Genomic DNA, 15729 nt, shown 5'->3' with positions numbered 1-15729 from the left:
TTATTAGACTAGCCGAAAGAATCTAGAAGGGTAGAATTTCTTCCTCCCCCACATAAATACATATACATATATATTTATATGTGCAACTGTAATATGTATACTATAAATAAATGCAGGTGGACACACATATCTGGGGTTGTTTTGTAAACTATTTCCTACAGTGAGTCTTGGTCCAAAGTTTGAAAGCCCCTGGAACATAGAAGCCGGAAAGGATCCTGACAAGGTAAAGTCAAGGTCAAATGAGAAACCCTTTTCTCTCCCTTTGCTGGCCAGAGCAGTTAATGAGGGGAAAGGAAATGACATGTGAGGGAGGGGACACCAGAGTGAGGTCAGGCTGAGGCGAAGCGAGAAGCCAGGGCAACTCAGGACAGGGAGTCAATTGAGGTACTTGGGTAGGTTAATTTTGAGCGCTTCCTTTGCTAAACCGAAAGAATTTCCGCGTTCCTCCTCCCAGAAAAGCCTACAAAGGTGAGGGGTTCGCGTTGCTTCTAAAGGTGACATTACTTGAGGGTTAGTCCCTGTAGATGGGATTGTTACTATCCACGGTGTGGCGCAGGGGTGGGGGTGGGGGTGCAGGTGGGCGTGGGAGGGGTGTTAAGTGGGCGGGGCGTAGGGAGCGCGGGAAAGCCGGCCGGGTGGGTCCAAAGAGCTGCTCACGCCAGGCTCTGCACAGCGCATCAGAGGAACACGCAGTTCTGCACTTTGGGACCGACCCATCAACGGGCGGGAGGCCCACAGCGCTGGTAGGGTTGTGCCCCTTCCGTGGGCCAGTGGCCTTTTCTGCCAATGGGGAGCACCCGCCTCCGCCCCTGGCCGCTGCGCCGCCGGGCTGCCGGGCCCCATGTGACTTACTGCGCAGGCCACCGCCCCCGCCGCACCCAGGCCCCGCCTCGTGACGTCAAGCAGCCCTCCGATCGTCTGTACCTTCCGCGGCTTTCTGCATTTGCTAATTGGCTGGACCGGGAGACAGCGCCCCCCCTTCGACACGCCCCCGGAGTCCTAGGGAACGCGGTTGGGGGCGGGGCCTGAGCCAGAGGGGCGGGGTGAGAAGGCTCCGCGCGGGTAAAGGGGCAGCCTGGAGCGCGGTCGGATCGTTCAGCGGTCACACTCCGCATATCCCTTTGGACTTGCCACCTGCCCCTCCCCCTCCCGCCGCCGTTACCCGGGAAACGGGTCGCGATCGCCCTACGACCCGAAGCTGGTTTCATGGCAGCCGCGAAGAAAGCAGTTTTGGGGCCACTGGTGGGGGCAGTGGACCAGGGCACCAGCTCGACGCGCTTTTTGGTGAGCCCGGGGTGACATTTGAGGAATGAGCTGAGCCGGGGTGGGAGCCCCGGGAAGCAGGCGCTGGGTGTCGCGTCCCCATCCCGTGCCTACCCCGACCCCGGGCCCCAGCCTCTAGGCAAGGGAAGGAGGCCACGGCCCCCAGAGCAGGACCTGCCACACTGGGGCTGCCCCGCCTGGGCCTGGGGGACCTTGGCCTCTCGCGACCCCGGCGGCCGTGCCAAGCAGCCCTGGCCTTGGTGGTGGAACCCGGTCACCTACTAATGGGGACACTCCTCTCCCAAAGGGGAGCCAGGAATTGCCGAGCATCAGTGCGGAGCGGCCAGCCTGCATGCAGCCAGGGACAGGTGGCCACACTGACCGCTGCTGCGGTCTTCCCCAGAAGCATTTGGCCTGCGGGGCGCAGGACGTCCTTGGATGGGGGGAAAGCTGTGTCACGGCTGTGGTAGCTTAACACAATGTCCTTTGGAACAGTAGAACGAATATAGTATTAGCGTGATGATGCGTTGTCATCCTCTCCCACAGAAATTGCATAAGGTAGAATGCTATGGGGAGGTGGGGGTGGCAGAACTTATTAGGAAAAAGACAGGACACTGTCTTTACTGGAATCTTTATTTAATTTCTAATATTTGCAAATTTCAGTTCTGATACTTTGCCTATTACATTTTGTGCACATGCTTCACAGTGTAAAATGACAGGAAAACTCTTTCTCTTTTTATTTACCGTGTATAACAGCAGAGTTCTACCGTAACAGTGCTATTTAAGTGACTCCGCTAGGAAACTTGCTCTTAAAGTGAGATGCCGCTGAGTTCAGTAAGACAATTTAAAAGTAATTTCAATAAATGGTTGTTAATTAAGCTAAAGTGGACATTCGACTGACCTGGCAAGTTGATATAAATATTTAATAATTATTTAGCTCCACCTTTGCTACTTTACCTCGGATCATTTTTTCGTGCATGATTTAGTATGCATATGTATGTGGATGTATACTGTATGTGTGCATTACACATACAGTGTATATATTGTTCCAAATTTCTGTTTAGCTGACCCCTTGACTAAAACCTGAATTCGTGCGTTCATTTTGATACTTTCTTGTCTAAACTGGAAAGCTTTCAGTCCAATTTTAGTTTGAATCTTTATTTCATTATTTAACCCTGATTTGAGCTGCCAAGGCAGTTCTACAGTCTCTTACATTGTTTATCTTTTGATCACCCTGGGCAGGTTTCATTCTGTCTTATTTTCATAAATGTTTATAAAGTAATCTTGCTTCATAAGAAAGAAAGTCTGCCTAACTGGATTTGATTAATATATAAAATATACAATCACCATTTTGTATTTAAAATGAAGAGAGACCATTAAGACATGTGCTGACTGAGTTGCATTTTGAAGTCATATTGAAGAATTGTCCCCACAAATTCCTCCAGGAGCCAGGCAGGTAGAAGGCAGGGGCGGGGGGCGGGGGGGCAGACTGGAGAGCAGACTCAGACCAAGGGAGTAGTCAGTCTATAGTTGCCAAGCAGGAACACAAGCCCAGTGTCGCCAGATCTTCAAATTCTTTAAGAAAAGCTGGTCATCTGGAATTTTCAGTGACATTTTTCTATTCTTCAATGTTGGCAACAGTTCACAGAGCATACTGGGGGCCAAACCAAACATGGTGATTTTTTTTCAAGTTTATATAGCCTTTGCCCTCTGTGAAAGTGGGTAAAATATTTTGTAACTGTAGGCTCTTTAGGACCCAGCCTGACTGTGCTTGTCTTCACTGTTGCTGTTCACATAGCCCAACAATCTTCTTTGTCCACTGCAGGTTGTTTGTGGTCCATTGGATTCCATTGCCCAACAGACATTTTTCTGCACTAGTAGAGAAGGACTAAGTCAACTTCATATTCTCACCATCAGTTGTTCATGTGTGACAGAAACAACATGAGCCTTTCGAAAGTTGGGATTCTCCTTATTGCGCTCTGTATGGAATGAGCTCAATGAGTAAGCTAAGGTGCAAATTCAGGAGAGTTCCATCTTGCTTATAGAATGATGCGTAAAAGTTGATCAATAAAGTTTTCCACTCCTTGAGAAAACTAGAAAAGAATGCTTCAGAGGTAGATCAAAAACTTAGAGATTGGCTGCAAAGTAGAGGAAAATTTGGGAATGGTTTAGGCGAGGTGTTTTTCCCTTTGGCGATAAGGAAAGAGCTTGCTAAACCACTCCCTGCAAAATGCAGATAATGGATTTGCTGAATAAGTGCTTCAACCACAAGGGGATTCCCAGGAGTTATTCCAGTCATATTGTTCCACGTTGTAATTATGACTCAAAAATAATTGCTTACCTTCTCATAAAGACTATAGTGAAAAAGAACTGTCAGAAGGAAGCTTATAAAGTTGAAGGTATTTAAATAACTTCCTGGCCATTCATTAATTTGCATATCTAATTCAACTTTCACAAGACCAATAACCTCTCCAAGCTTTCTTCTCTCCTTTTTTCTGCTAGCAATATTAACTTTCTCCCATTAAGGGACACACGATTTCTTTATTCATGTTCCTTCATCTAAGGCAATTCCTCCTCTATTCCCATACCTTCTCGAAATTCTACTCTGCCTCCAAATAGTGGCTCAACTGCCATCTCTTCCTCAAACCCCTAGTTAGCATTTCTCCCCCTTCCTTTAGCACTTATCCATTAGTAGCCATTATCCCTACTTTGTATTATATTTCTATGTCTGCTGTACTGGGGAGCGGGGACCTCCTTTTAAGTGTTGTTCATCTTCGTATTCTTTAAAATATCTTGGTCAATACAACAAATGAACCCACGTTTTGTCTATAGAGAGCAGTTTATACACATTGAATAGATTTTTATTTCTCTTTAATAGGTCAATGGAATTTTAATCTTGGATATCCTTTTTACCTAGTCCAAAAATCTTAAAACTTTCCGATTTGAGTTTATGTTTGATTACTTAATTTCTTCTATTTTAGTAGTAGACCTGCAGTTTTAGAACATACTCATTTCTTCCTCCAGTTGTCAAAGAATTAATCTTGGCAACCTATGCATATGCCTTGTACTAAAGGAGAATTTCCAACTTGTCGGATAGGAAAGTGAACTGGCTTTGGCACAGGGTTACTCCAATTGCAGAGTAGCAACTTCTTGGAAAGATGATTACTGTAATAGGTTTTAAGGAGGGGCCATTTCTTTATAAGACAAAAAAGTTGCAGTTTAAACAGTCAACTTCTTTTTTTCATTTAGTAACTTTGGTTTTTCCCCCTCATTAAGTTGAATATTAAAACGAAACAAACACTTCAGATGTATTGTGACTTAAAATGTGTCAGCTACTTCATTGAGGACTTTTCCAGCATTATCTCATTTAATCCTTGTAACAACTGTGATGCATTATCTCATTTAATCCTTATAACAACTGTGATGCACAATCCCAAGCATGGCCTAATTGGTCTAATTTGCAATTAGACCAATTAGGCCATGCTTGGGATTGTGCCCAAGGTCTCAGAGTAACTGGTGGAATGAGAGTTTAAGTCCAGGTCTATTGCAATCTGTCACACTGGGAAGCCTGTCCTCCAAACTTCTGCCTTAGGCCCCCCTGCTACCTGGAGTACTGTAAAGGGGAGATGGAAGGCTGGAGAAGTCCACTTATTCACATATCACTCAAGTGTCAGTTCTGATTATGATCCTCAGTGAATCTTCACCAAGAAAAATATACTTACAGTTTGGTTTTACAATATGTAAAAAATTTTGCCTTCGAATAGGTATTGCTGATTTGTTCGTCTTGTGCTGCAGCAGTAGATCCTGGGCTGGACTCAGGTGTAGTGACAATGGATAATGGTTGAATAACCATTTTGTTCCCATAGCCAGTGTCTATGGAGAATGATTAGAATTATAGTTCTGTGCTTGCTTTGGCAGGAAACACTGCCTTGGCCCCAGTTGTCTCATTATACTTAGAGACCTCATAAGGCTTAGGGATGATTTCCGCTTCCTTTTCTTTCATTTATTTATTCAACACATATTTATTAAGCACCCATTAGGAGCCAGGGACTAATGAACAGTAAACTTGGTAAAACTAATTTGGTTCAGAGCTGGAATGAGGCCACTCTTATGATAACTATCATGATTCTTTTGTGGGTGTTTTTCTCCACTAAATTGGTTTGTATTCTTGCCCATCACATTACACAAATGGCAAGAATACATTCTCACCACAGAGCTGCCACCCTCGTTTGTCCTCTTGTGTCTCACAAGTATGCTAGGAGCTTTCAGATTTGAACTGCTTGAGGGGCGGAATGGTGTCTTTTTTTCCTCCCAGAAAACAGCGTCTGGCACATGACCACATGAATAGACATGAGTGGAGAGGGGCCTCAGGGCTCAGATGTGTTGACTAGAACTCTTGGATTGGAAAACTTGGAAGGTAAACTTTGTGGGGTGAAATTTGGCAACTATTGATGTATTAGATGTATGCATAAGCTATTTAACATAATTTCATTTTTAAGAAAAATACAGTGTCATTTGCTATGTTTCTTTTAGTTGTGTGGCTTGTTGGAAGGTACCATTATGCCTTTTGTGGTTAAGTTTGCAGTGTAACGTATTTGTAGCTAGTATTTTTATTTTAGGTCATTCGAATTTATATATATCATAGTGTATTAAAGAGGGCGTTTACATTCCTGAATAATGTCTTATCACATAGTAAAGTTGAGTATGGCATAAAAGGGTAAGCTAGTGGGGAAATTGCATGGGAAGGGAAATGAATGTGCATGTTTATGAATGACTCATAAAATGAGTGAGGCAAGCCTAAAGGACAGTTACTTAGTAAGGAAAGTATTTTGTCTCTCCACTACTTTCCTTCTAAGACAGAGAGAGCATGTGATGTTGCAGAAAGTTCCTATTAAACAATTTTTTCTAAACATAATTTTCCTTGTGTCTTCATTTTTCTAACTATCCTCCTCCTCCAAATGTAGAATTGAGTCATGATTTGGGTACAGAGGTGCATATAGAACTGGTGACTCCTAATTCTAATCCTACCACTTAGAGGTTAGTAGTAGAAGTAGTAGTAGTAGCAGCAGCAGCAGTAATAATAACAGCAACACAACAATATGTTGCAATAATAGTAATAGCAGTAGTAGTGGTAACATCTTTTGAGTGTATGCCATGTACCTTCACAGTGCTCAAATATTTTTCTACATTAAGTTTCCTTGTTTCTTCTGTTTATAATTGCCCTCCCGTCAAAACAAAATCTGGAATCGATACATGACTTGGGCTTAGAGGTGAAAATAGAACTGGGGATTTCAAACCCTAACTATCACTTATCAGTGGTGGTGGTAGTAGTAGTAATAGTAGTAACAGTAATAAAAATATAGCAGTCATAGCAGCAACAGTGGTGGTAGCGTCTTTTGGATGCATACTGTGTACCTACCCTGTGCAGAAAAACCTTTCTTAAATTATTTTATGTAACCCTTTTACACATGGAAAACTCAGGCTCAGAAGTTAAAAGTTAAACAACTGGCAGGGGCAGGGCTGGGCTTGGCCCCTCACCCCCAAGCAATGCACGCCTCCCAGGCCTGTGCTCTTTGCTTTCATGTTACACCAGGCATAAGGTTCTCATATGCCTTATTGGCAGACCCAAATTTTATCTTTTAGTTTATCTGTAATAAGAAGTCAAGAATAAATACACTTAGACTTTTTTAACAATCAGTGTTTCAGTATTTTATTTTATTTTTTTTTGGAAATGATCTACATATTCATCATTTAACTTGGCAAAAGTCTAAGGTTTCACATTAACAAAAGATTTTGGGAAACTGTTTAAGTAGACATACCATAAAACCTAAGTATGGCTGAAAAGTTTACCTAAAAACTTTTTAACCCATCTATGTCTGTTTATTTTACTTGTTCTCGATAATTATGTTTAGGTTAATTATGAAAATTTTATACCAAGTTATGTTTCTTGCTGGCAAATTGTGCAACAGAAAACATGGACTTAATTTGACTAATAAACCCAGGTAGGATAAAAGTGGTACTTAATGGTGATATTTTAAGAACATGCCTATTTAACCAAACCAGCTTTAACATCAAATATTCTCAGGTCATGTGATCCAGAAAAAGCATTTGGGTTCGTTTTCTATTTTTGAGAATTTTCATATGAGCATTTATTTCCTTTAAGCCAATTAAACAGCTCTTTATAAACCATTTCTAGTAATATTCTCTGGAGGTAGAAATACATACACATTTATGGACATATGCAATCAGAGACCTGATAGTTTTGTTTTTAAAATTTTAGCCAGGAGACAGGTACAATAAGGCAAAAAAAAATAAAATAAAATAACACACACACACAAAACACAACACCCTCATTAATTTATAGCAGTTGGAATAAGTTACATTTATTTGTTCAGATGGTTAAGGCTTTTTCTTACTAATATTTGTGAAGACGATGATTAAGATTTGTATTTGTTCTTGGCAAGCAGCCTTGGAACCAGAGCAGCAGTTTGTGCTTTAAAAAAACAAACAAAAACTCCTTGATTGCTATTTTTTATCTTCAGTTTTAGGACTTGAGGACAGTAAAGATTGGTGGGCTTCGAGTTGCAAATGCCTCTAGAGTTGCATTTCTGGTTTCACAAAGATTTGTAAGATAGGGACTAAGATAGGGACACTTGCTCTCAATTCCCCTAAAGAATTTGGTTTATTAAGTGACATCTTAGGAACTTTGTCATTCCTAATTTGCTTCTTTCTCTCTGGGTACATTGTTTATTTTAGCTTAGGGGAAGAGGCTTTAAAAAAAATTCCTATCGGCCTCTGAATCTCCAGCTTCTAATTTTGCCAACTTTATGATCAAAAGTTATTAAATCTTCTCAAATACCTTGTCAGGTTTTGAGTGGGAGAAACAGAAATTTTAAAGTACCTGGCCAAAGTTCTTTTTAGGATCTTTTTAGAGCTACCTTTTTTTTTTTTTTACGTCATTTCGTCTTTTAGAAGCTTCTGCATTTTGATCAAAGAATGTAGCCCATCTTTGAGAGGTTTGGAATTCTCTCCTTTAAGGAGGGGAGGGAGCCTTGTGGTAGACTTAAAAGTTTTCCCAAATGGCCATTAGAATTTTAAATTATTTTGGCTAAGTTGGTTCATTTTATTAAAAAGGCGCAAAAGGAGGAACCAAAATATTTGTGCCTATAGCTAGCCAGAGTTCCCAAGGAAGTAACTTTTTGGAAAATTTTAGAGGATGCAGACCCACGTTAAAGATACATTCTCCTGAAAGCTGTCACTGCAGACAAAAGACAAGAGATGTTAATCACTGCCAAATGCATGCTGGTACCAGTACTTTTTGGACGGCAGGGATCAAAAAGCCAACTCTCAGAATGAAAGAAAAACTGCATTTTTAAAATTTTTTTATTATTATTACATGCACATTAACGGCTTGAGTCTCTTGGAGCCAGACTACTTAATACCTAAGGGGGGAATGTTCCTTGGAGTTAGGGATTGTGTGCCATTTTACAGAGTTCCGCAGCCCACAGAAATTTTTCTTGAGTTTAGCAGGTGACCTGATGTCAACCTAACCTCTTCCATGCCCAGATTTCAAAGACAGTACTAAAAACATGCAAATGATCTCATTAATAATTTTTATATTGATCACATACTGAAATGATATTTGTTCAGATATATTGGTTTAAATAAAACGTGTTATTAAAAATAATTTCACCTGTTCTTTTTTCTTTTTTTTTTTATGAGAAAATTTAAAGTTACATATTTTAAATTTGTAAACGTGGCTTGAATTTGTGATTTGTATTATATTTTTGTTGGATGGTTTTGCATCAAGAAAGTTGTAGATTCTAAAAACATTAAATCTATAAAGTGTCAGACAAACTTGGGAATGGTACATAGGATCAAATTCTAAACAACTAAAGGCAATGTTCATTTTCTCCTCAGATTTGGCACTCTGAAGAAGTAGGGAAGTCCACACTCCATCCTGTTATGTCCAGATGCTGTGTGATCAGACAGTGTCATGCCCTAACATGGCAAATGAAATTTACGAAAATCTTTTTTTTCTGCGCCTATTCCAAAGGCCTATAGACCCATTTCTAGTGTGAGGGTCCTAAAGTTAGCCTACTCAAAACTAAGAAGTGACTGAAGAAGGGTACCACTCCATTCTTAGCCCCATACGTCTGCTGGCGAGGTTTTTTAAGAATCCAGCCAGCAAAGAAGGGACACCTTGTTTCTTAATCCAGACTCATTTTGGGAATTTGAGAGTAGACCCTGGGAGCAGCAGTAATGTGAATAAAAAGAATACAGCTGTGGTTTCTTACTAGTTTTTCTGCCACACAACTGTTTCTCATTTTATTTGATAATTTTTGTCCTAATAAGTGCCTAATAGACCATATTTTTTCAGATAGTCAATAAACATTTATTGGTCATCAACTCTGTGCCAGGCACTGTTCTAGGCCCTAGAGATACTTCAGCAAATAAAATAGGACAAATAAAGCAGACATCTTAGAGACATATGCTAATGCCAAGTTGTAAATTACATGGGCTTCTGCCAAGTGCCTTTTGCTTATGATGTGTTGTTAACCTTTGACTTGTAAGATATTTGATCTTCTCAAAGGGCTTGAGAATTTGCCTTCTTGCTTTCCTTATATTTATCTCTTCCTCCCAAAAAGGAGGTGTATGTGTGGTGGGGAGGGAGGGGAGTAGCCACTTTGTGTGTTTCAGTGTGTGCTCTTATTTCTTTCCCTTTCTTAGTGGCATTGAGCAGGTAATTTTCTCCCACAGGAAAATTAGGCATGGACAAATGTTCCTACCTAAATGGATGTGATTTTATTGCTGCAATTACAGTGATTTTGGAAGTTAACTTTAGTGAAAATGTGAATCCTTACTCTCAAAGACTAATTACTTTGGAACTCGAGTATAGATACTCCCCGGCAAAACAAACAAACAAACTATATATATATATATATATATATATATATATATATATATATATAGTTTGAACTGCATGACCCCACTTACACATCGCTTTTTTTTTATAATTTTTTAATTTTTTTTAATTTTTTAGGTGAGGCAACCTTTGGTTGACCTTACAGATTGCAAGGACCTTGTCAGTTTACAATCCCTTATTTTTTTTTTTTATGCCTACAGGTCTTCCTAGATGGTCTTCTATCCAAGTACTAACCAGGCCTGACCCTGCTTAGCTTCCAAGATCAGGCGGGATCGGGCTTGTTCAGGGTGGCATGGCCGTAGACCACAATGCTTTTTAAAAAGTGGCCAGAGTTCAATTTACTCATGCAATTCAAACTGTGTTGTTCAAGGGTCAGCTCCAAGGTTGAGAATCCAAGTATGTGGAGAGCCCAGTGTAGTTACATGTGAATTTTCAATTGCATGAGAGGGACCCCCATATTATTGAAGGATCAACTGTATATGATAAAAGGTTGCTAAGTTTGAAAAGTGTTGTTTTTGTAGTATTAAAATTGTGGTGGCATGTACAGCATGTCTTTGTTAGCTTTCATCTTTAGTTTTAATGTTTTATATCAAGGGTCAACAACTCAGAACAAGTATGTCAGAGAGCCCTCAGCTGAATTCAAGGATATAATTCTACCCCTGCTCATATGGCTCTATTTACCTTTTACAAGAGCTCGATGTTTTGCTGTACTTCCCTTCAAAGGAATTCACACTGTATGCTTCCCTGCCTGGGCATCTGTGACTCTGTCTCCACATAAGGATGCTGAATGGAACCTTAACGTCATCACTATCAGCATTTTACCAGCTCTCTTTTATTCTTGGTTTTCCTATTGTCAAAAAGAAACCCACACTATTAATCGGTTGATGTATTAACTTTCCTACATATGGAACTATTTTTTCAAAGAGTAAGGAATTGTCTCAAGCTTTATCTTCACTAGGTTTCTATTTAACTAAAGAGAAGTTATTTCTGAAGCTATCTTATAACTTTCCTGTTTCTACCTGAAGAGAAAGTAGAACAGCTTATGGAATTTCGTCTAATTGAAACTTTTCTATCAGTGAATAAGAACTGCAGTTGCTGAATAACTAAATATCTTTGCTCTCTACCTGCATTTTGACCATAATATTGCAATACATTTTTCAGGTTTTCAATTCAAAAACAGCCGAACTACTTAGTCATCATCAAGTGGAAATAAAACAAGAGTTTCCAAGAGAAGGGTATGTTTCCTAATTTAATATGTAAAGATATATCACATTTATTAGTCCATCTCACCCCACCTGCCCTGGGGCTTTGTAAAGTAAACTTGACCAAATACCCTCCTGAGAAGACTTGAGGTATAGGTATTAGTCAAGAAAAGAAGAAATAACTTGGTAGCTTGGCAAAACATGGAGGTAATTTACGGCTTAGGAATTCAATGACAGCAAAGAAGGAGATGATAAAGTAATAAAGCAAAGGAGAATTAAATATCAGAAATTCTGCATTGTCTTTGAAGTCATTTGGCTGTCTCTATCACAGCCAAACCACTGCTTGGCCAAATTGAGTGTAAGAGGTTTTTTCTTAAATAAAGATATCTGTTTTTTTAAAAAGCATTTACATATCTAATACTAAAATCATCCTTTTGGGGAATAATATTCATATGTAGTAATTATGATTAAATAATATGTTAAGTATATTATTTAAAATTTAACAATGTGTATGATACAACCACTTCGAAAAACTGTGTGGCAGTTTCTTATAAAATTAACCATACATCTATAGCATTGCACCCTTAGGAATTAATCCAAGAGCAATGAAAGCATATGTCTATAGAAAGACAGACATGAATGTTTGTAGCAACTATGTTCATCATAACCTAGACTGGGAACAACCCAAATGTCTGTCATCAGTAGAATGGGTAGCAGTGAAATACTATTCACCAATTTTTAAAAAGTGAATTGATACACATAACAACATGGATAAATCTCATAGATAACATGGTAGGTGGAAAAAGCTGGACACAAAAGAGTACGTACTTCATTGCTGTATCTGAAATCTAAGAAGAGGCTTAACTACTTTAGGATAATACAAATCTGAACAGTGGTTGTCTGTAGAGTAGGCCATTAACTTGAGAGAAGCATGAAAGAACCTTCCAGAATGATGGAAATATCTTGACTGGAGTGTTGGTTGATGGGTATATATATTTGTTAAAACACCAAATTGTGGACTTTAGATCAGTTCATTTTTCTGTGAAGTTTACTTCAATTTAAGAAAGAAAAAAATGGCATCCTACACATTTTATAATTTTCTTTCCATGAAAAATGTTATCCTATGTTTTAAAGAATTCCTTTGATTAATAATAAAAGCCATTGATATGTTAACAGTATAAGCATGACTGTCCACAGGCCTGATCCCACTGCAATTTAGAGAGATGATACCTCAGTCTTGGATGAAAATTAGAAGTATGTGGAAGGAGATTGGGTTTTTGGGAAAAGAGTTTTAGAGACAACTTGAAGCGCAGAAAAGCCAGGCGGGCCTGGGGAAGGCAGAGAGGAAAGGCGTTTGAAATTCTCTTGCTACTTGCAGATCCTCCAGTAGGATTCTTTTACCTTGTTTCATTTCTGCTTTTGTGTTTCCTCAATCACCATTTGTTTCTCCCAGGTCTTCCTTCTTTGTCATTTATTATGAGCCTTTCGGCTTTCTGAAGCCCTGATACCTTACCAAAAGTGCACTGGGAGTGGGTCTGAAAACTTGGACCAATTGTTTATCTACTCAAAATAGTTAGTAGAACAAATTTTAATTTTCCCCTAAATTCTAACAGACATTTTGAGAAAAAATAGCAAAAGAGGTTAGTATACTTATTTGACTTTTCAGAATTCCTTTTGCTTTGTAGATAGATATCAGTCTACTTAGAACCAGTGACCAGTGAAACATACACATAGTTTATCAATTCATTAAACCCACAGGATATAAAGAATGGGGGAACTAATTTCTTACTGGATTTGAAAAAAATGACTTAAAAACAGGTAGAACATTTGCTATTTTGTGACCTGTAATTTATTACTTGCCATTTTTCAAATGACAAATTACTGTATGAAGAATAATAAAAATGTAAGGGAAATAGCCTTTTCTTTAAATCATTTATTTAAAGTGTTGTATATGCTTTGCTTTGCTTATCTGATTTTAATTTATGTACCAGCCATATGCTCACAAGCGAACATTTCTAGAGAAATAAATTACAGTTGTATTACTTTCTCGTGGACTAACCAAATACATTCTTTTGTTCAAAGATGGGTGGAACAAGATCCTATGGAAATTCTGCAGTCTGTCTATGAGTGCATAGAGAAAACATGTGAGAAACTTGGACAGCTCAATATTGATATTTCCAACATAAAAGGTATTTTAATAGAATATTTTATTCTGTGGCATGATTATTTCAATCAAATTTATTAATTAATTCATTCAGCCACATAATTGAGTACCTATGCAGCACCAAGCATTTCTGTGTGAACTGAGGATACAACAATGAACAGGAATATGAGGTTCCTGTTCTCGTGAAGCTTTTATTTTGGTGGGGGTGCGACCAACAATAGAGACAGAGAAATATAAGCTAATTTCAGATACTGGTAAGTCCCATGCAGAAAATAAAACTGAGTGATATGGTAGGGTGTGCCTAGAGAGGTTTACTTTAGATTGGATGGCCAGAGAAGGCATCTCTGAGGAGGTGGCTCAAAGGCCAAACGGGACCAGCTATGCAAATATCTGGGGAAGAGTGTTTGAGGAAAAAGAAACAGTACATGTGAAGGACCTGAGGTGGGAATAAGTTAGACACATTCCTGGATGAGAAAGAAGGGCAGCATGTCAAAAGTAGAGTTAAAGAAGGTTGAGGGGGACAGGGTGAGTGGGTAAGAGGTTTCAGCAGGAGCTGAAATCAGGGAAGTAGATAGGGCTTTGTAGCCATAGTTAGGAGTTTAGATGTTATTCTTAGTATTACAGAGAACCCTGGTAAAGTTTTAAGCAGACAACGGGATGACAGGTTCTGACTTGCAGTTTAAAGACAACTTCCTGACTGCTGTGTGGAACAGTGTGGGGAGAGGATGGTAAAAGTATAAGTGTGGACACTGGGAGACCAGTGTGGAGGCCTGCTGTGAATGTTCTGAGAGAGGATGTTGGCTTGACTGACATTGGTTGCAATGGAAGTGGGGACAAAGGGCCAGAACTTGCTGATGGATTCAATGTCAGGGTAGTAGAGAGAGCAGTAGGGTTTGGGGGCAAGAGATGGGTCAAAGACGATGCTTGGGGTTTTTGCTGGAGCTCCTGGATAGATTAGGGATGGCTTTTACTGAGGAGAGAAAGACTAGAATAAGGAACGTCAGGGGAGGGGAAGGTTGTTTGAAATCAAAACACTTCACCTGTAAAATCTCCCTGAAGTGACTGAGAGTGTGAGACAATTACAGCGCTCGCGCGCTCTCTCTCTCTCTCTCTCTCTCTCTCTCTCTCTCTCTCTCTCTTAATTTCTAGTAGTTTTAATAGTATATCTACCTAAGGTAGGCTTTGTATCATCCATGCAGGAAGAAAAAGAATAACCCAGTCATCTAAAATTGATATGCTAGTGTAAAGGGTAGAGGCATAATGTGGTAATTGCCATCTATTTATAGTTTAAAATTTTCAAGTTTATCATTCAAGGGCTAGTTTTTCCTTATTAGGTAGTTTGACTCTAAGTAGGGGGAAAACGTCAGTGAGATTCATGTCATCTTTCTTGGCTCTGGGATTTATTTACCAGTCCTCCTGAGATGAAACTTTGATTTTTTTTTCAGACTTTCCCCTATCTGTGTAAATAAAACTTACTTGAAAAAGACTAAATATAATCAAAACCATTCATTCAGCAAACTCAGAGTACCTACTGTGTGCTGGGTGTGATAGGGAAGCAAAGAAGCACAATTAGGGTCATACAGCTATCAGTCAAGTGAAGGAAACATGTTAATCCAATAATCGCAATAATTGCAAATTAATGTGACAATAATGTAGTTCTGTTATTGCAGATTTTTAAAAGAAATAAACTCCCATGTAGATTTAATATTTTGATGACAATTTTTTAATATCCTATCCTCGTTCTATTCCTACATCTAAACGAAAGTGCTTTGAACTTCTTTTAGAGTTGTATTCACCAAGTTTTAGATAAGTTGTGCATCCAAGTGATTGTTGATCATTTCCTTGAGTTGTTCTCACAGCTTTCATAGTCTAAACTGCATGAACACATAAAAGGCATTTGGTAGCACACTCTGTTAAAATATCTATTACCAAAGATGTAAATCATCTTGGTGGCTTAAAGCCATGTTCAGGATGTAGAGTCCAAGGTGATTGGCCAAGTTTTTGACATCATTCTTCCTCCCTTATAGGTAAGGTACACTGTGACCCATTGGCCTTCTGGACCCACTTGGGTGCCATTCCCTTTCCTCTTGTGTGTTTTTTTTTTCTGTATGTAAACATGAAACACAACTCCAGTCCAAGTGACTTGTCTTCCACTTGCATTAAATGGTCTGTAA

The 15729-nt window shown here is 39.4% G+C and overlaps 1 protein-coding gene across 4 annotated transcripts in view; it reads left to right on the top strand.

The window, feature by feature from the left end:
• The first annotated feature begins 1042 nt into the window (after window positions 1-1042).
• The window catches only part of GK (glycerol kinase), a 67747-nt gene continuing 53060 nt past the window's right edge, over window positions 1043-15729 (top strand). For 2 of the 4 annotated variants that reach the window (XM_011385416.2, XM_011385417.2), the window contains exons 1-3: window positions 1044-1284; window positions 11351-11424; window positions 13474-13580. In XM_011385416.2, the coding sequence (XP_011383718.1) occupies window positions 1207-1284; window positions 11351-11424; window positions 13474-13580 (259 nt within the window). In that variant the 5' untranslated portion in view covers window positions 1044-1206. Of the gene's footprint in view, window positions 1285-11350; window positions 11425-13473; window positions 13581-15729 lie in introns of all 4 variants that reach the window. The other 2 variants (XM_011385415.2, XM_011385418.2) reach the window with 2 other exon arrangements.

Source organism: Pteropus vampyrus, unplaced genomic scaffold (assembly GCF_000151845.1).
Source record: "Pteropus vampyrus isolate Shadow unplaced genomic scaffold, Pvam_2.0 Scaffold714, whole genome shotgun sequence".
NCBI lineage: Eukaryota > Metazoa > Chordata > Mammalia > Chiroptera > Pteropodidae > Pteropus > Pteropus vampyrus.
The sequence above is the reverse complement of the archived record's forward strand: the minus strand, read 5'-3'. Positions and strand labels throughout refer to the sequence as shown.